Genomic DNA, 20,354 nt, shown 5'->3' with positions numbered 1-20,354 from the left:
GTCTGTCACAGTGAACCAGTGGCCTCTTCAAGATGTGAGGTCATGTGATGGAACGCTGTCCTGGTGTTCTAGCCCCACTGACCTGCTCAGTGGCTTAAAGCAGCAGACTTTCCTGCCCCAAACTTTGCCTGGCATGTGCTTCCTCCCCCTCTTCCCCGAGCCCCATTCCTGCCTGTCCCCATTTCTTATTGGGCTGGTTTAACCTCCTTTTCTTCTGGTCTCAGTTACACATTATTTTTGTATGGAGGCTCCCTTCTCCCATCCTTCCTAAAGCCTAAATTTTAGGCTTTTATGTGTTTCCATCAGATAATTAACCAAAATTTAAAATTCTTTTATTTAATTTAAAAAAGTCAACTTTTTTTTGTCTGACTTCTACCCCCCCACCTTTTTTTTTTTTTTTTGTACTTGGTTTAAAGAAGGTATTGAGTAAGTGATCTAAATAAAAATAATGGAATAGCTAATAATGTACTTGATTATGAACTTAATGACCATATGCCAAGAACTGGACTAAGTGCTCACTAAACTTAAATTTTTTTCATTTAATCCTCACAAAAACTGTAAAAAGTAGTTGTAATTTATTTTATAGAAAGAAAATAGATCACAAAGCTACTCAGTGGCAGAACTTGGGTTTAGAACCGAGGTTTGATGCATCTTAACATTGCTTTCTTTATACTGCAATTGATTATTCATTAGAGCATCTAACTCCCTGTCTCTTTGGTTTTTAGGAACTTCTAGCAATAGTAAAACAAAAGACTACTGAGAATTTAGATGATGTCACCCTCTTGTTTACTTTGAAAGCACTTTGGAATCTTACAGATGGGTCTCCAGCTGCCTGCAAGCACTTTATTGAAAATCAAGGATTGGAAATCTTCATCCAAGTCTTGGAGGTAGGAAGACAGGATTGAGTTTATATGTAAAGTTCTTTTCTTCATGATAAAGTAACCTGTATATATCTATTTTTTTGACAGACCTTTTCAGAGTCAGCAATACAAAGCAAAGTACTTGGTCTTTTGGTAAGGTGAATTGTTTTGAATTAATTTTAATTGCTTGAAAACAAAACCTAACACTTATATAGTACCTACTGTATGCTAGGCACTAATGTAAGCAATTTACATGTATAAACTCATTTAATCTTTACATTAGCTCTACAGAGTAAATACCATTGTGTATCAGTTATCTATTGTTATGAACAAACTATAGCTTAGTGGCTTAAAACAGTAGCCGTTTAATTTACTTATGAATCTGTGGGTCAGTAGTTTGAGCTCAGCTCAGCTGTAAAGTTCTTCTGGTCTGTCTGGTCTCATGTGGGGTCACTTATGTAACTGCAGTCATCTGGTGGCTTGACTGAGGCTGGAGGGTCTAAGAAGGCCTGACTCTCATGTCTGACAGTTGGTGCTGCTTACCAGCTGGCAGGCTTTTTGTCCACGGGCTTCTCCACGTGGCAGTCTCAGAGGGCAGGCCCCACTGTCCAAGTGCTTTTTAAACCTCTGCTTATGTCACCTTGCTAATGTTTCATAGGACAACACAGATGATATATTTAAACCCAGATTAAAGGCAGTAAAGTCACATTGCTATGGGGAGTATATACAGGGATAGGAAAAGTTGTGTTATTTTTGTATTCTACCATACACTGTTATCCATGTTTCATAGAGAATCTGAGTCTCAGAAATGCAATTTATCCTAATTAGAACTCAAACTCAGCTGGGCACAGTGGCTCATGCCTGTAATCCCAGCACTTTGGGAGGCCAAAGTGGGTGGATCACCTGAGGTCAGGAGACCAGCCTGGCCAACAAGGCGAAACCCTGTCTCTACTAAAAATAAATACAAAAATTAGCTGGGCATGGTAGCACATGCCTGTAATCCCAGATACTTGGGAGGCTGAGGCAGGAGAATCGCTTGAACCTGGGAGGTAGAGGTTGAGGTGAACCAAGATCGTACCACTGTACTCTAGCCTGGGCAACAAGAATGAAACTCTGCTCAAAAAAAAAAAAAAAAAAAAAAACACTGAGGCAGTCTGGCTCCAGACCCTCTGATACTAATCAGTTTACTATACTACTTTATCCAGGCAGTCCATTTTTTTTTTTTTTTTTAGCAATTTCTTTGTTGGTACTTATATACTGCCTTCAATCAAGATATTCTACAATTGAGACATTTCTTTGTTTCCTAAAGCTAAAGGTGAAGATTTTTCAATAAGTAATAAAGCCATATAGTAAGCACCTTCACTTTGCCATGCCGTATGCATTGGAAAGACACAGATGCATGAAATATGTCAAGATGATGGTGCTCATAACTTTGGGGGCAGTGTTAGACATGTGTACAAATAGGTGTCTGATTTACGACTGACAAGTGAGTGCTGCAAGAGAGGCACTGAGTCCATTGGGAGCCTTGGTCCTGAACTCATAGAGGGACTGTGCCCTATCTTCATGTATCTCACACATACAGGACTCACAACAAAGTAGATGTGAAAGGCCTCACAGAGAGGAATAAATGATTAATACTGGAAATCTGGAAGGTATGGAAAAGTATAAAGAAGGGACAAAGTCATTTTTGGCTAGGGAAGATTATTTATAATGTAATAAATAAGTGTAAATAATCATTGAGGAACACTGTTAAAATGGAATGGTTAGAATTTGGGGAAAAAGTAGGAAGGTGAAAAGGAACGGGAAATAATGCCAGAAAGTTGGATTGATGACTCATATATCCTAAACAATTCTACATATCCTACTAGCTGACCTAAAAGATCGTCCACTTTTCTTTTTTTTTTTTTTTTTTTTGTCTCGCTCTTGTCACCCAGGCTGGAGTGCAATGGCGCGATCTTGGCTCATTGCAACCTCTGCCTCCAGGGTTCAAGTGATTCTCCCACCTCAGCCTCCCAAGTAGCTGGGATTACAGGCATGCACCACCACGCCTGGCTAATTTTTGTATTTTTTTAGTAGAGAGAGGGTTTCACTGTCTCCACTAAAAGAGAGGCCAGGATGGTTTCAATCTCTTGATCTCGTGATCTGCCTGCCTCAGCCTCCCAAAGTGCTGGGATTACAGGTGTGACCCACCACACCCAGCCCACTTTCTTTCTTTCTTTCTTTTTTTTTTGAGAGATCCAGAATGTGAGGATTTATAAGAAAAATCTTGGGACTCACCTGTGGTGCCCCTGTCAGTTGTGCTAAGAACGTCATGTTAGGGGGTAACATGATAGACTTAACACTGAAATCATGCATTGATGAGGGATATAGCTGGTCTTGGGAAAAACAGGCGTGGGGGGACATCTCGATATCTGCTTCAATCTTTAGTGTCCTATGTGCCTCAATATAGTAGTGTCTAGGGTGTGCTTTCCTGAATGGTTCATCAGAAGCAGCAGTTAACACTAACACAAACTGCTGTGTTTACTTTTGACTGTTTCACCTCATTAAACCTTTGGTTTTTCATTTTTGTAGACAGATTCTCCCAGTGATTCCAGCCTCCTGAGACTGACATCCCCTACCCTTGAGTGTGGGCAGGACCTGTTTCTTGATTCTGGCCAAGGGAATATGGCAGAGATAAGATATCACTCCCATGATTATGTTGCTATATACTTATATATATGTAATCTGTCCTGCTAGCAGGCCCATTGTAGGGACTCTTTCTCTGTGGCCCTGACGGAGCAAACAGTCATGAAGTAAGTGGTTAGAGGAGGGAGGAGCCCACAGTTTAAGGAACTTGGGGCAGCCTCTAGGAGCTAAACGTGGCCTCCAGCAAGAAACTGAATCACTCAGTCCTGCAGCCACCGGAAATGAATTCTGCCAGCAGTCTGAGTGAGGCTGGCAGTAAATTCTCCCCCAGTGGAGCCTCCAGGTGAAAATGCAGCCCAGCCAGCACTTTGATTGCAGCCCTGTGAGATCTCAGAGAAGAGGGTCTAGCTAAGTCATGCCGAGACTCCTGCCCCACAGAAACCAGGAAATCATAAATGCATATTGTTTTACGCCACTAAGTTTGTGGTAATTTGTTACACAGCATAGAAAATTAGTGTAACGTATAAAATAAAGAAAATACTGCCTGACTTTCATTGTTATTATTAAGAGATAACGTAAACTTGAGCAGACCTTCAGTAATGTTAAGTATTTGAGTTAGGCCTTGATTTGTACTCTAGTTCATCCAGTTATTAGCAGTGTGAACTTGACAAGTTTGTCATGCTTAGTGTCACGTTTCTTTGTAGTAGTATTTTAAAGATTAAATGAGATAAAGTAGATAAAAAGATAATTTTATTTATCTAGTACTGTGCCTGGCACTTAGTAAGTACCTATTTAGTGACTGTTGTTAATGATCATCCTTATCAAGGGAGTTGGATTGTGGGCTTTAGGCTTGCTTGAGGCGGAGGTGGGAATAGGAGTAAGTGTTCTGAATGTATCTGACCTGAGAAGCAGGAAAGTGAAAAAAGTCAATTCCTGATTCTCCCCTCCCTTCTCGTCTCTGGGGTTCTCTGCTCCACCTGACCTGTAGAACAACATAGCAGAAATCAGAGAGCTCTCTTCCAAGCTGGTGACCGATGATGCGCTGAAGCATATCAACAGTTTACTCTGTAGCAGGGAAATGGAAGTCAGCTATTTTGCTGCAGGTATCATTGCCCACCTGACGTCTGACAGACAACTTTGGATATCCCGTGACTTCCAGAGGCGTGCTCTTCTCCAAGATCTGGTACAGGAACCACATTCTTCTTTACAAAATCCAGAGTAATCTCTAATTACAGAAAATGTAGTTTTCTAAATCATAATAATATGATTGTAGAAAGTGGGAAAAATAGGCCAGGCGCAGTGGCTCATGCCTGTGATCCCAGCACTTTGGGAGGCCGAGGCAGGCAGATTACAAGGTCAGGAGATGGAGACTGTCCTGGCTAACACAGTGAAACCCCATCTCTACTAAAAATACAAAAAATTAGCCGGGCATGGTGGCGGGTGCCTGTAGTCCCAGCTACTCGGGAAGCTGAGGCAGGAGAATGGCGTGAACCCGGGAGGCGGAGCTTGCAGTGAGCCGAGATTGTGCCACTGCACTCCAGCCTGGTTAACAGAGCGAGACTCCGTCTCAAAAAAATAAAAGTGGGAAAAATATAGAAAAACTTATTACTAACCCATATCTTTCCACCCAAAACTATCTCTGTTAACATTTTGTTGCATATGACTTATTTCGGTCTTCTTTCCCATCAGCTTTTTTAAAAAATTATTTATTTTGTTGGTTTTTTTTTTTTTTTTTTGAGACAGGGTCTGTCTCCCAGGGTGGAGCACAGTGGCACAATTCATAGCTCACTGCAGCCTCAACCTCCGAGGCTTAGGCGGTCCTCTCACCTCAACCTCCCAAGTAGCTAGGACTACAGGTGTGTGCCACCACAGCCAGCTAATTTTTGTATTTTTTGTAGATGGGGTTTTGCCATGTTGGTCAGGCTGTTCTCAAATTCCTGAGCTCAAGCAATCTGCCTACCTTGGCCTCCCAAAGTGCTGGGAATACAGGCATGAGCCATCGCGCCTAGCCAACTTCCTTAATTCTAAATAACATATTATGCTGTTGTTCTTGACTTTATCGCTTTAGGAATCTATCAATTCATTTTCCCACTTTCGGAAACTAAGATTCTTTTTCTTACTGTTTCTATGCACAGCCTTTCTAAGTGTATACTCAAGGTATAAATCTTCATACATATTCTGTACACTTCACCTACTCAGGATTTTCTTTCCCAGAGCCTTTGCATTCCTCCCATGTGGTCTGCTTATTTTGTATACCGTATATGGTGAACTGCTGTCATCCTCGGATATTCCTTTACTGTCATCCTCGGGGACCCCCTTTGCCTCTCTCGTGTTGGATTCCGTGTTTCCTGGCTTATGTGCCTCCCTGTATCTTGGTTTACTCCCACCTGTTGTTGGATCATATTCTTCAGTAGCTTCCTAAGAAGAGAGTCATGAAAATGAGACCATACCTGTTTTAAAAGGCCTTTATTTTACCCTCACATTTAATTGATCAAATGGCTGGGTATAGAATTCTAGCTTTGAAATATTTTTCCTTCAGAATTTAAAAATGTTTGCTCCATTGTCTTTTACTTGTCAGGATCACTGTTGAGAACTCCTGTGCAATTTTTTTTTAAGCTTTAAGGTTTTTGTCCTTTGTCCTCAGTGTTCAGAAATCACAATGGCTTGCCTTGTGGGTTTTTTTTTATTTTTTTGTTTATTTTTTGTTAATTTTTTTTATTTTTTGTGGGTTTATTTTCATATATTGTGTTGGGTACTTATCAGTCAGGAAGCTCATTTCCTCCCTGGGACATTTCTTTAATCATTTTTTTCTGGAATGTTGGCCTTCCCAGACTTATCTTTTCATATCTATCTCATTTATCTTTTTTGTTCTGAATCCTCTTCTAAAAATATAATATCCTGTTTTTGTTTCATAGTTCCTATATCTATTTTTCTCTTATCTCTTTCAACATAATAATGATAATTTAAAATTTTATTTTATTTTATTTTTTTGAGACAGACTCTGACTCTGTTGTCCCAGGTTGGAGTGCAGTGGCACAATCTCAGCTCACTGCAACCTCTGCCTCCTGGGTTCAAGTGATTCTCCTGCCGCAGCCTCCCAAGTAGCTGGGATTACAGGTGTGGTAATGCACACTTGTAAAAACACAATAATTGTTGTGTTTTTAGTAGAGATGGTTTCACCATGTTGGCCAAGCTGGTCTAGAACTGACCTCAAGTGAGCCACCTGCCTTGGCCTCCTGAAGTGCTACGATTACAGGCGTGAGCCACCATGCCTGACCAATTTAAAAAAATAGATTTTTGTTTGGTTTTGTTTTGTTTTGTTTTGAGATGGAGTCTTGGTCTGTTGCCCGGGCTGGAGTGCAGTGGTGTGATCTCAGCTCATTGCATCCTCCACCTCTTGGGTTCAAGTGATCCTCCCACCTCAGCCTCCCAAGTCACTGGACTACAGCTGCGCCACCACACCTGGCTAACTTTTTAATTTTTAGTAGTGACAAGGTTTCACTATTTTGGCCAGGCTAGTTGCAAACTCCTGACTTCAAGGGATCTGCCCACCTCGGCCTTCAAAAGTGCTGGGATTACACGCAGGAGCCATCATGCCCAGCCTAATTTTTAAGTTTTCCTGTTCCTCCAAGGCTTCTGTTTCCTGCAAGTTGCTTTTTTTTGTTATTTATTTTGTTCCTTTGTGTTAAGATTTTCTTAAAGTTGTGGTGATCCTGAGCTGTCCGTGGGGACAGTTATGAGTGGGACTGATTGAAAACTGCAGACAGGTAGAATGTGTCTTATTCCGTCGCCCAGGCTGGAGTGCAATGGCACAATCATAGCTCACTGCCACCTCTGCCTCCTGGGTTCAAGGAATCCCTCTGCCTTCCGAGTAGCTGGGGTTACAGGCGCCTGCCACCACGCCCGGCTAATTTACATATATATATATGTGTGTGTATATATATATATATTTTTTTTTTAGTAGAGATGAGGTTTCACCATGTTAGTCAGGCTTGTCTCAAACTCCTGACCTCAGGTGATCCACCCACCTCAGCCTCCCAAAGTGCTGGGATTACAGGCATGAGCCTCCACGCCTGGCCTAGATTTGATCTTTTAATAGGTGTTCCCTGGTGGTAGTGTTTTTAGATCTTTTGTCCTAAACTGGTTGGAACTTACCTAGAGAAGAAACTTCTATTCTTTTATGTGCAAATTATGAGCTTGGCTGGGTACGGTGGATCATGCCTGTAATCCCAGCATGCTGGGCGGCCAAGGTGGGTGGATCACCTGAGGTCAGGAGTTTGAGACCAGCCTGGCCATCATGGTGAAACCCCGTCTCCTCTAAAAATACAAAAAATAGCTGGGCATGTTAGTGCATGCCTATAATCTCAGCTGCTCGGGAGGCTGAGGCAGAATTGCTTGAACCCGGGAGACCAAAGCATCAGTAAGCAGAGATCATGCCACTGCACTCCAGCCTGGGTGGCAGAGCTAGACTCTGTCCCCAAAATAAATAAATGAATAAATAAAAGAAATAATTTTTTTTTTTGAGATGGAGTCTCACTCTTGTCACCCAGGCTGGAATGCAGTGGCGCGATCTCAGCTGACTGCAACCTCTGGCTCCCGTGTTAAGTGATTCTCTTGCCTCAGCTTCCCAAGTAGCTGGGACTACAGGCACGTACCACCATGCCCAGCTAATTTTGTATTTTCAGTAGAGATGGAGTTTCACCATGTTGGCCAGGCTGGTCTCGAACTCCTGACCTCAGGTTATCTGCCCGCCTCGGCCTCCCAAAGTGCTGGGATTACAGGAGTGAGCCACCACGCCTGGCCAATAAATAAAATTTAAAAAAATATATATATAGCCGGGCATGGTGGTGGGCACCTGTAATCCCAGCTACTTTGGAGGGTGAGACAGGATAATTGCTTGAACTCGGGAAGCAGAGGTTGCAGTGAGCCGAGATCGTACCATCGCACTCGAGTCTGGGCAACAAGAGTGAAATTTCATCTTCAAAAAAAAAAAAAAAAAAATTATAAGCTTCATTGCCAATAGTCTGAAAGCCTAGTAAAATAAGAGAGTTGAGGGGCAGGGAATCTCAACATTTAGTATTTAGATTTTAACTCCAGACACATCCCTGTTTTTAGCATGGTGTTCCCACCCTGAATTGTTTATACGGTTGGCCAGTCCAGACTTTTTTATTAAGGATCACGGAAGAAATCTGGGAATCCTAATCCTTTGAACCTGTCTTCCTATTTTCTTTTTCTTTTTTTTTTCCCCCCAAGATGGAGTCTTGCTCTGTCGCCCAGGCTGCAGTGCAGTGCAGTGGCGCCGTCTCGGCTCACTGCAACCTCCGCCTCCCAGCTTCAAGCGATTCTCCTGCCTCAGTCTCCTGAGTAGCTGGGATTACAGGCACACGCCACCATACCCGGCTAATTTTTATTTTTTTAGTAGAGACAGGGTTTCACCATGTTTTCCAGGCCTGTCTCGAACTTCTGACCCCAGGTGGTCTACCTGCCTTGGCCTCCCAAAGTGCTGAGATTACAGGCATGAGCCACCGTGCCCGGCCCAGTCCTATTTTCAACCCGACCTGTAATTTCACTTCAGGAAGTACCTCATGTGCCAAATTTTTAAGTCTCTTAGGGGTTCTCTTCAAATTGGTTTGTGTTTTTTGTTGTGTTTTGTTTTGAGACAGAGTCTTGCTCTGTCGCCCAGGCTGGAGTGCAGTGGTGCGATCTTGGCTCACTGCAAGCTCCGCCCCCGGGGTTCACACCATTCTCCTGCCTCAGCCTCCCTAGTAGGTGGGACTACAGGCACCTGCCACCACACCCAGCTAATTTTTTTTTTTTTTTTTTTTTAGTAGAGACCTCTACTCCCAAAGTGCTGGGATTACAGGCATGAGCCACCGCGTCCAGCCTGGTTTGTGTTTTAACCTTTCCAAGTGCTAGGTATTAAATCAGTTACCATTTTTCCATGTGCATTGTTCTTTGTTTTACTTTCTGTTAATGGGATTATGGAGGGAGTAGAGGTATAAATGTGTGCTCAGTCCAGTATCTTTAAACAGATGCTCCTTGTTCTTATATTTTTTCCTACACTGTTAAGATATTCTGTGTATATAATCGTTATGTGATTGGTATTTTGCCAAGTAGGTGTATCTAAATTTGTTCAGTCATTCCCAGATTTTGAAAAATTTTGTTGTAAATGGTGAATTATTCAAATCTTGGTTTCTCTCTCTTGTTTTTGGAGTAGCATGCAACCATCCAGAATTGGCCAAGTTCAAGTTGTAAGATGACAGCATTGGTGACCTATAGGTAATTTCATGATGTTGTGCTATTCTTTTTCTTTTCTTTTTTTTTTTTTTTGAGATCGAGTCTTGCTCTCTTCCTCAGGCTGGAGTGCAGTGGCGCGATCTTGGCTCACTGGAAGCCCCGCCTCCCGGGTTCACGCCATTCTCCTGCCTCAGCCTCCCAAGTAGCTGAGACTACAGGCATCTGCCGCCACACCCGGCTAATTTTTTGTATTTTTAGTAGAGATGGGGTTTCACCATGTTAGCCAGGATGGTCTTGGTCTCCTGACCTCATGATCTGCCCACCTTGGCCTCCCAAAGTGCTGGGATTACAGGTGTGAGCCACCATGCCTGGCCCAATGTTGTGCTTTTCTTAAAGGCTGTACTCAGTGATACAGTGATGAAGTGTTACAGTTAGCCTTATGTTCAAATCCTGTTTCTCTGTGATATTGGGAAAGTCATTTCTAGAAAGTCAGTTTTCCTTGTCTGTAAAATGAGGCTGACAGTGTGTAAGATTGAGGATGCAGTGAGATATTGAACGTATAAAGTGTCCAGTACAGAATGCAGTTTCTTAAATAATAGCTTCATTGTATGCTCGGTCACAAGGAGGAGTTGACCCTATGGGGAAAATGTTGAAAATTCTTTTTTTTCAACCCTTTGAGACAGGGTCTCGCTCTGTTGCCCAGGCTGGAGCTGGAATGCAGTGGCAGGATCACATGTCAATGCAGCCTTGACTTCCCAGGCTCAAGTGATCCTCCCACTTGAGAATCCTCCCACTTGGCACCACAGGCGTGGGCCACCAGGCCCAGCTAATTTTTTTGTTTGTTTGTTTGTTTGTTTGTTTGTTGCCCAGGCTGGTCCTGAATTCCTGAGCTCAAGCGATGCACCTGCCTTGGTCTCCCAAAGTGCTGTGATTACAGGCGTGAGCCACTGTGTGCGGCCATGAAAATTATATACATTATTATATTAATTACATAGTATTAATTATTATATCCCTGAATACTGGCCTGAGTTCTGGATTAACATCTTTGTACTTTTTTTGTTTCAGATCTCTCAAGACATTTTTCCCACTCCTTGGCAACTTCTCTCAACCAGAGGTTCAGCTCTGGGCACTATGGGCTGTGTGTCATGTCTGCAGTAAAAATCGTATGTATTCAACATATATTCAAAACATAATAGTTTTCCAGCTATTTTTCTGTGTAATGATTAAGTTCAAGGTGGATGTGCAAAAATTGTCTACTTCTGTCCTCTGAATTTAGGTATGTTTAAAAAGAAACTGAAAAAAGATCTTACTAGCTTAAAACAATGCTTCAGAATTAGTAATCTATTTGAGGGTAGATAGCAAGCCAAATAGAAGGTAAAAGTTTGCTCCTACTTGTATTCCCCACAGACAAGCACCGTTAATAATTTAATAATCTCCCAGATACTTTTCTATAGCCATGCTATATTTAGTATGTGCTGTGTATGTGAAATATAGTTTTTAACAAAATGGGCTTATTCTGTGCATGCTGTCCTATAGCTTGGTCTTTTCACTCAACAGTTTATTGCTGACACTCTTCCTTTAGTAAAACATGGACCTGCTTCTGTGTAATGGTCTATGGGAGATTGGGAGGCCAGGAGTCAGGGGTTATTTCCCAAACACATTAAATATTTTTTGCATGTTTTGCCATTTAAAATCCCTTTTGAGGCCAGGTGAGGTGTCTCCCAAAGTGCTGAGATTACAGCACTTTGGGAGGCTGAGGCAGGAGATCGCTTGAGGCCAGGAGTTTGAGACCAGCTGAGTCAACATAGCAAGACCCCACCTATGTTTTTTACATTAAAAAAAAAATTAGCCAGGTATGCAGTGGCATGCATCTATAGTCGCAGCTACTCGTGAGGCCAAGGTGGAAGTCTCCCTTAAGCCCAGCAGTTCGAGGCTGCAGTGATCTATGAGAGTGCCACTGTACTCTGTCTTAAAAAAAACACAATCCCCTTTGAGAATTTTCCATTGATATCTTTTGTTGAGAATTGGTATATAATTTTTCATTGTATTATGGGAGATACAAGCTATTATTTTATAACAGGAAACCCAAGAGACAACTTTTAGAATTAAAAGTTTAGCTTGTTGACTAGCTGTAAAGCAATGTATAAAAACCAATAGTTTTATAATGCCAGCAAAAATCAGAAAATATAATTAAGGGAAAGTATACCACCACTCACATTATTACCAAAAACATAAAATATTTTAAAATGCCTTTAACAAGTAATGAGACATATGCAGAAAACTATGAGATAATTTAAGAGCCTGAAATAATTATAAGAGCATTCCAGTTTCTAAGATGGAATGACCTATTAGACATATAGATGTCATTTCTTTTCAGTTTATTAATGTAATACAATTCAAATGAATAGGTAGGAGATGGAGGATCTGAAAATTATTCTAAAGTTTATCTGACAGAATCAACAGGAAAGAACAAAGAAAAATGTTTGTTTGTTTGTTTCTGAAACAGAATTTCACTCTTGTTGCCCAGGCTGGAGTGCAATGGTGCTATCTTGGCTCACTGCAACCTCTGCCTCCTGGGTTCAAGCAATTCTCCTGCCTCAGCCTCTCAAGTAGAGCTGGGATAACAGGTGCCTACCACCACACTTGGCTAATTTTTATATTTTTGTTAGAGATGGAGTTTCACCATGTTCGCCAGGCTGGTCTCGAACTCCTGACCTCAGGTGATCTGCCTGCCTCGGCCTCCCAAAGTGTTGGAATTACAGGCGTGAGCCACTGTGCCTGGCCAGAAAAATGTTTTTTATGGGCTCAGCCTCGTGGCTCGTGCTTGTAATCCCAGCACTTTGGGAGGCCAAGTCAGGAGGATCACCTGTGCAAGGAGGATCACTTGTTCAAGGCCACAGTAAGCCATGATCATGGAACTGCCTACTTCCAGCCCGGGGAACAGAGCAAGACTCCTGTCTCTAAGATAAGAAAGAAGGAAAGAAATGGGTTTTTAGGAGCTTGCCTGTAGACATCTCTTAACATTGTAAAATGGTGCCATGAGTGGTTCTGACATATGAATAGATAGATAGCAGGTGACTGGATCAGAATAGCCCTGAAACAGACTCATACAGTTATAACAGGAGAAACTAACCGCAACTGGAATTCAGTCGAGTACTTATTATGTGCCAGGCAATGTTGTAAGCACTTCATGACTAAATCATTTAATCTTCACAACAATTAGAAGGGTAAGCATCTTATTTTATTTTATTTTAATTTTATTTATTTTATTTTTGAGACAGGGTCTCACTTCATTGCCCAGGCTGAAGTGCAGTGGCTTGATCATAGCTCACTGCAGTCTCAGCTCAGGTGATGCTGTCACCTAGCCTCCCAAATAGCTGGGACTACGGGTGTACACCACCATGCCTGGGGTTTTCCCCCAAAACAGCAACCCTTACGGTATATCAGCATCATGTTAGAGTTATAAGTCAACCTAAAGAGAATTCCCATCTCTATGACAAATGAGTATTTCTTTAGAAAAATGTATTTAATTTTTTTTTCTTTTAAATTAAAAAAAAAAAAAACACTTCAAAACAAAAAGCAACAGGGTCTTGCTATGTTGCCCAGGCTGGTTGTGAACTCCTGGGCTTGAGTGATCCTCCTACCTCAGCCTCCCAAAGTGCTGGGATTACAGGCATGAGCCACCACGTCCAGCCACAAATGAGTATTTCTGTCCAAGAACATGACTAATCAATATATTTTATTTCTACCTTGTTTTCATATCCTTAAAGATAGTTTAGCTGTTACTGTTTTACAGTCAAGGCTTATTTCAATTTGCTAAATACAATTTTTTTTTTTTTTTTTTTTTTTTTTTGAGGCAGAGTCTTGCTCTGTCACCCAGGCTGGAGTGCAGTGGCGCAATCTCAGCTCACTGCAAGCTCTGTCTCCTGGGTTCACGCCATTCTCCTGCCTCAGCCTCCTGAGTAGCTAGGACTACAGGTGCCCACCACCATGCCCGGCTAAATTTTTTTGTATTTTTAGTAGAGGTAGGGTTTCACCGTGTTACCCAGGATGGTCTCCATCTCCTGACCTCATGATCCGCCCGCCTCAGCCTCCCAAAGTGCTGGGATTACAGGCATGAGCCACCGCGCCTGGCTTCAGTTTGCTAAATACCATTTTCTTTGCTCATCCTGCTTTCTTTCTTTTTTTTTTTAACCCCCACCACTCCTTTTCTGGATTCACGTTTCGATGGTGTATGACTGACAAAATCTGTCACCCCACCCCTATTCTTACTCTTAAATAATAATATAACTGGTTATAGAATTCCAGATAGTTACTTTATTTTAGCATTTGGGAGAAAAAATATTTTTAGTTTTTTTTCTTTTTTTTTTGAGGCAGTCTCTGTTGCCCAGACTGGAGTGCAGTGGTGGGATCTCTGTCTCACATGTTCAAGGGATTCTCCTGCCTCAGCCTCCTGAGTAGCTGGGACTACAGGCATGCACCACCACACCCGGCTAAGTTTTAATTTTTTTTTAGTAGAGACGGGGTTTCACCATGTTGACCATTCTGGGTCTCAAACTCCTGACCTCAGATGTTGGCCTCAGCCTCCCAGAGTGCTGGGATTACAGGCATGAGCCATGACGCCTGGCCATTTTTATTATTTTCTATTGCTGTTGGGGTCTACTGTCAGCCTAATTATCATTTCTTGATAGGTAATTTTCTTTTCTTTTTTTTTAAACAGGGTCTCACTGTGTTGCCCAGGCTGGAGTGCAGTGGCACAGTCACAGCTCACTGCAGCTGCAACCTCCTGGGCTCAGGTGACTCTCCCACTTCAGCCTCCTGAATAGCTGGGACTATGTAGCATCACACCCAGCTAATTTTTTTATTTTGTTGTACAGACATGGTCTCACTATATTGCCTTGATCCTCCTGCCCAGGCATCCTAAAGTGCTGGGATTACAGGAATGAACCGTTATGTCTGGCCTATTTCTCTTTAACTGGGTCTAAATCTTTTTCTTTTATTTCTTTTTTTTTTTTTTTTTTTTTTTTTGAGACAGAGTTTCACTTTTGTTGCCCAGGCTGGAGTGTAGTGGCATGATCTCAGCTCACTGCAACCTCTGCCTCCTGGGTTCAAGTGACTCTCCTGCCTCAGCCTCCTGAGTAGCTGGGATTATAGAGGCCCACTACTATGCCCGTCTACTTTTTTGTATTTTTAGTAGAGATGGGGCTTCACCATGTCGGCCAGGCTGGTCTCAAACTCCTGACCTCAGGTGATTCACCCACCTCAGCCTCCCAAAGTGCTGGGATTACAGGCGTGAGCCACCGCACCCAGCCACCTGGGTCTGAATCTGCTCTTGGACTAAGTCTTTAATTTTAGTGATATATTTTTAAATGTCTGAATGTTTTATTTGCTTCTTTTTCAGATATTCCTATTTTTTTCTTCTTTAAAAGTAATTATTTTGTGGTCTTTATCTGATCTTATTATGTGTGTTATGTTGAGTGGGGGCAGTTTTGGATTGTGAAGTCAACTTTATCAGGGCTTGTTTTTCCAAGAATTCATTCTAGAATGGATTGGCGTGTCCCTGTGGCAGTTTTGTATTCGCTTCTGTGAAGTGCTCCAGAGGTTTCCCTAGGCTTGTGCTAGATTTTTTATATTAATTTCTCAGCAACATTCAGGTAGTGTAAATTCAAACCTTATTACCCACTTGGGATTGTGATCATGAGAAGATTTCTCCTCTCCTACTCTTGTATACCCCTACAGCCTCATCTACGACAGAGATGCTTCAGTATCTTATCCCTTCTCTTATCTAGCCCTTTGTGGGTCTACTTTTATGTATGGATTTTGCCTCCAACTCTGCAAGCTGAAATTTAAATGCCTCGATTACTAAGACCACCAGTTTCTTTCTGCCGCAGGCTTAGCTGCAGGTTAGCTTACACTAGCTGAAGTACTCTTTGTTTCCAGCTCCTGGAAAATTCCTTTAGTTTGTACATTGATCTGTGCATTAACATTTATGAATTATATTTTATTTAACATCTGGTGTTTTCAACATCATTTAGCTAGGATTAAAGATGTTCGGGCCAGGTGCAGTGGCCGCCTGTAATCCCAACACTTTGGGAGGCCGAGGCAGGTGGATCACCTGAGGTCAGGAGTTCAACACCAGCCTGACTAACATGGTGAAACTCATCTCTATCAAAAATACAAAAAAATTAGCCAGGTGTGGTGGCGCATGCCTATAATCTCAGCTACTTGGGAGGCTGAGGCAGGAGAATTGCTTGAGCCTGGGAGGTGGAGGTTGCAGTGAACCGAGATTGCGCCACTACACTCCAGCCTGGGGAACAAGAGCAAAACTCTGTCTCAAAAAAAAAAAAAAATGCTTGAAGATAGAGTTGTCTGGAAGTAAACATACCAAAATGAGCAACTGTTATCTCATACAAGCCGAGCATTATTTAAGTTTTGACGCACTGCTTTAGGATTGATTGACTCATTTTGTCTGTTAATTCCTAGACCAAAGCACTTAAACCTTTGTATTGTTTCCTCAGCAGGGTGAATGTGGTGACATGGGAATATTTAAAATGCCAGTTGTCCATGGAGTGTCTCTGCTTGATTTTCTTTCAGCCAGCAAATATTGCAAAATGTTAGTTGAAGAAGAAGGATTGCAGCTTTTGTGTGATATCCAGGAGCACAGTGAGGCAACTCCCCAAGCACAGCAGATTGCAGCCTCCATTCTGGACGACTTCAGAATGCATTTCATGAATTATCAGAGGCCCACTCTGTGTCAAATGCCCTTCTGAACCTAAGGGACTAAGAGGTCTGCACTCTTCCTCAGTGTCCGGTGTTCTGCCCTGGCAGTAATTGCACATCAGTTGTCATTGGAGTTTGTGAGTTGGCTGTCTCATTGGCCTTTGATTGTTGATTTTATATATGTTACAAAAGGTTGGATTTGTATGATAGCCATAATCCCAAGTCAGGTTGGACTCATGCTGCAGCCTTTCAGCAGCAATTTTGAAGACTCAAACTGTGGACTCTGGGAAGACCTGGGAGCTTGTGTTGGAACAGCTATGCCAGTTACTTTTCTCTAGCCCTGGACAGTTTTTTCACTTTGGGAGCTTGTCATGGGAGCGGGACCTGTTCACCTAGAAGAGAAAAGAAAGACCTACAGGGAGACTGATATTTATATTAAATTTCCTTAGTTGTGGCCGGGCGCGGTGGCTCAAGCCTATAATCCCAGCACTTTGGGAGGCTGAGATGGGCGGATCACGAGGTCAGGAGATCGAGACCATCCTGGCTAACCCGATGAAACCCCGTCTCTACTAAAAAATACAAAAAACTAGCCGGGTGAGGTGGCGGGCGCCTTTGGTCCCAGCTACTCGGGAGGCTGAGGCAGGAGAATGGCATGAACCGCGGAGGCGGAGCTTGCAGTGAGCTGAGATCCGGCCACTGCACTCCAGCCTGGGTGACAGAGCGAGACTCCATCTCGAAAAAAAAAAAAAAAAAAAAAATTCCTTAGTTGTTATCATCATGTGAAGCTATGAGAAAAGTGTGGGAAGCATATGCTTGACAATGTGGTATTTAGAAGGTAGAACCCCTGTTGGAGAGGGGGGGAAAGAATTTATTTATTTATTTATTTATCTGAGGCTGGGTGTGGTGCCTCCCAGCACTTTGGGAGGCCAAGGCAGGTGGATTGTCTGACCTCAGGAGTTCAAGATCAGCCTTGCCAACATGGCGAAACTCTGTCTCTACCAAAAAATACAAAAATTAGCTGGGTGTGGTGGTGTGCACCTTTACTCCTAGCTACTTGGAGGCTGAGGTGGGAGGACTACTTGAGCCCAGGAGGCAGAGGTTGCAGTGAGCCGAGATTGCACCACTGCACTCCGTCCTGGATGACAGAATGAGACCTCATGTCAAAAGAATAGAGGGGTGGAGGAAAGAGAAATATATTTTTTTACTTTTTTTTGTGTGTGTGTGACGGAGTCTCACTGTGTCGTCCAGGCTGGAATGTAGTGGTTCTATCTCGGCTCACTACAACCTCCGCCTCCCAGGTTCCAGCAATTCTCCTGCCTCAGCCTCCTGAGTAGCTGGGACTATAGGCACATGCCACCACGTCCAGCTAATTTTTACATTTTTTAGTAGAGACGGGGTTTCACTGTATTGGTCATGCTGGTCTCGAACTCCTGACCTCATGATCCGCCCTTCTTGGCCTCCCCAAGTGCTGGGATTACAGGCGTGAGTCACTGCACCTGGCCTTTTTTTTTTTTTTTTTTTTTTTACAATTTTGGGTATCTTATCTTTGGCATGTTTCCTGTTATGTGAGCATGGCATGCTGTTTATGTGAGTGAGTGTGTAGGGCATGGTGAGACTTATGCACTTGCAGTGTTTAGATGAAAGATTATATGTAATGATCAATCTGAATCCCTCCATTTTATTTGGGTGGGACCATGACCAAAACTGGCAGAAGAGGAAAGGCCAGAAAGAGTTTGCCAAAGAGTTCACCGAGTTTTCTTACCCAGCATGAAACTTTTCTGAAACCAGCTTCAACTACGGTATGAACTTCTGTATCAGAAGCTTGTTTCATAAGCCCTGCGGAGCTGCTTTGAGGAACAGAGTGTGAATTCCTTCCTCGCCTTATTGCTGACTATTCATGAACATGTTTTGTCATTTATCTGTTTACGTTTTTCAGAAAATAAAAGTAAATTTTTGTTGTTTAGCACATTTTAAGACTAGATTTTTGTGCTTTTAGTCGCCTTGGTTCAGATTCTTTTTTTTTTTTTTTTGAGACGGAGTCTCGCTCTGTCGCCCAGGCTGGAGTGCAGTGGCCGGATCTCAGCTCACTGCAAGCTCCGCCTCCTGGGTTCACGCCATTCTCCTGCCTCAGCCTCCCGAGTAACTGGGACTACAGGCGCCCGCCACCTCGCCCGGCTAGTTTTTTGTATTTTTTAGTAGAGACGGGGTTTCACCATGTTAGCCAGGATGGTCTCGATCTCCTGACCTCGTGATCCGCCCATCTCGGCCTCCCAAAGTGCTGGGATTACAGGCTTGAGCCACCGCGCCCGGCCAGATTCTTAACTAGAGTACCATGTACTGTCTTTTGAAATCAAATGAGGAAGAAGCTTATTCTTATTCTAAACCATGTCCCAAACTATTACCAGAGTCCAACCAGATAAGCAGAATTTGTAACCTTACTTCCTTTCATAGTCCTTAAACTGTACTGTATTTTTTCACACTCTTGCATGATTCCAAAAGGGTATCTTCCTGACCTGGGTTCCAGCACTTCAGAACATTGTTATCAGATGCTAGCTTATGCTGATGTGAGGATGTGTTATGGGAACCAGTGTGTTAAGTCCAATTCTGTACAAGACATCCCTTCAAGTTCTGTGTCATTCACAACAATCCTCATGGGTAGGTGAGTTTTATTTTCCTCACTTAACAGATGAGAAAAAGGAAGTTCAGTAAGGTGGTTAGTGTCCTGGGTTGTCACAGCTGGTGTGGTTTGTGCTGACTGTAAAGGCCTGGGCTCTCTTGTGTTACTCTCCCTTCCAGGATGCAAGCATAACCCTGGGAGCACATTTGTATTTTGCAGAAATAGGCAATGTTATTTACATTGTATCCATGCCCATGGTTTAGTGACTCTAGGCCAGGCCAAGGCTCAGCTTAGCCGGAGCTCAGATCCAGTTGGAGGATGACTGCAAGGCCATAGCTTAAGATGTAGCCTTGGTACCAGAAGAGGGAGGGGTACTGGGACCAGTATGGTTATATATCAGCCTACTCTTGGTTTTCTAAGTGTATCATCCTCTTCCTCACCTTTGCTCATGCTGTGTCAAACTTCCTCTTCTGTCCTTGAAATGTTCCTTAATCCTTCAGGCTTCAATTCCAGTGTTACTTGCCCATTTCCTGATCCTCCATTCTTTCCATTAGAGTTAGTTGCCCCCTTCTTCTCAGTGCTCCTAACTGCTATCAAAGAGTCTCCTGGAGGCTAGGTGTAGTGGCACACACCTGTAATCCCAGCACTTTGGGAGGCCTAGGTGGGCGAATTGCTTGAGCCCAGTAGTTTAAGACCAGCCTGGGTGACATGGCAAAATCCTGTCTCTACAAAAAATACAAAAATTAGCTGGGCATGGTGGTATACGCCTATAGTCCCAGCTACTCCAGAGGCTGAGGTGGGAGGATCACTTGAGCCTGGGAAGTGAAGGCTTCAGTGAGCTGAGATCACACCACTGCACTCCAGCCTGGAGCCTGGGTGGCAGAGTGAGACCCTGTCTCAAAAAATAAAAAGATTTTTCTGCCACCCTGTAGTTTACAAAGGGTTTCACAGTGATGATTTCATTTGGTTCTCACAAAAACACTGTAAGTTAACAATTAAAATGTATTTATTGACTATGAAGTGTTTTTATTTTGCTAAATCTTCACAAGTTTTGTTTTGTGGGTGAGGAAGCTGAGGCCTAGAGCGTTTAAACAATTTGTCCAAGGTTATACAGCAAGTAACTGGCAGAGACTGGGATCTGCAGTTTGACTCCTGACACATGTTCAACCAATGTCAGAGTTTATTTATTACCTCTTGTCCACAGGAAGAAACTAGGGGTACCTTAAAATCTTTTGACAGCTCTAGTGAGTGCCTGATAACTGAGAGAGGTCAGGGGCTGAGAGCCAATGAGACCA

At 42.8% G+C, this 20,354-nt stretch overlaps 1 protein-coding gene across 1 annotated transcript in view; it reads left to right on the top strand.

Moving 5' to 3' along the window:
- Positions 1–16,845, top strand: part of ZYG11A (zyg-11 family member A, cell cycle regulator) — a 54,679-nt gene extending 37,834 nt beyond the window's left edge. Inside the window, exons 9-14 of the mRNA XM_010372158.2 lie at positions 726–887; positions 969–1,013; positions 4,474–4,668; positions 9,703–9,764; positions 10,788–10,885; positions 16,317–16,845. Of these exons, the coding sequence (XP_010370460.1) occupies positions 726–887; positions 969–1,013; positions 4,474–4,668; positions 9,703–9,764; positions 10,788–10,885; positions 16,317–16,492 (738 nt within the window). The 3' untranslated portion in view covers positions 16,493–16,845. The remainder of the gene's footprint in view (positions 1–725; positions 888–968; positions 1,014–4,473; positions 4,669–9,702; positions 9,765–10,787; positions 10,886–16,316) is intronic.
- Positions 16,846–20,354: the final 3,509 nt, after the last annotated feature.

This window comes from Rhinopithecus roxellana, chromosome 12, assembly GCF_007565055.1.
Source record: "Rhinopithecus roxellana isolate Shanxi Qingling chromosome 12, ASM756505v1, whole genome shotgun sequence".
NCBI lineage: Eukaryota > Metazoa > Chordata > Mammalia > Primates > Cercopithecidae > Rhinopithecus > Rhinopithecus roxellana.
The sequence above is the reverse complement of the archived record's forward strand: the minus strand, read 5'-3'. Positions and strand labels throughout refer to the sequence as shown.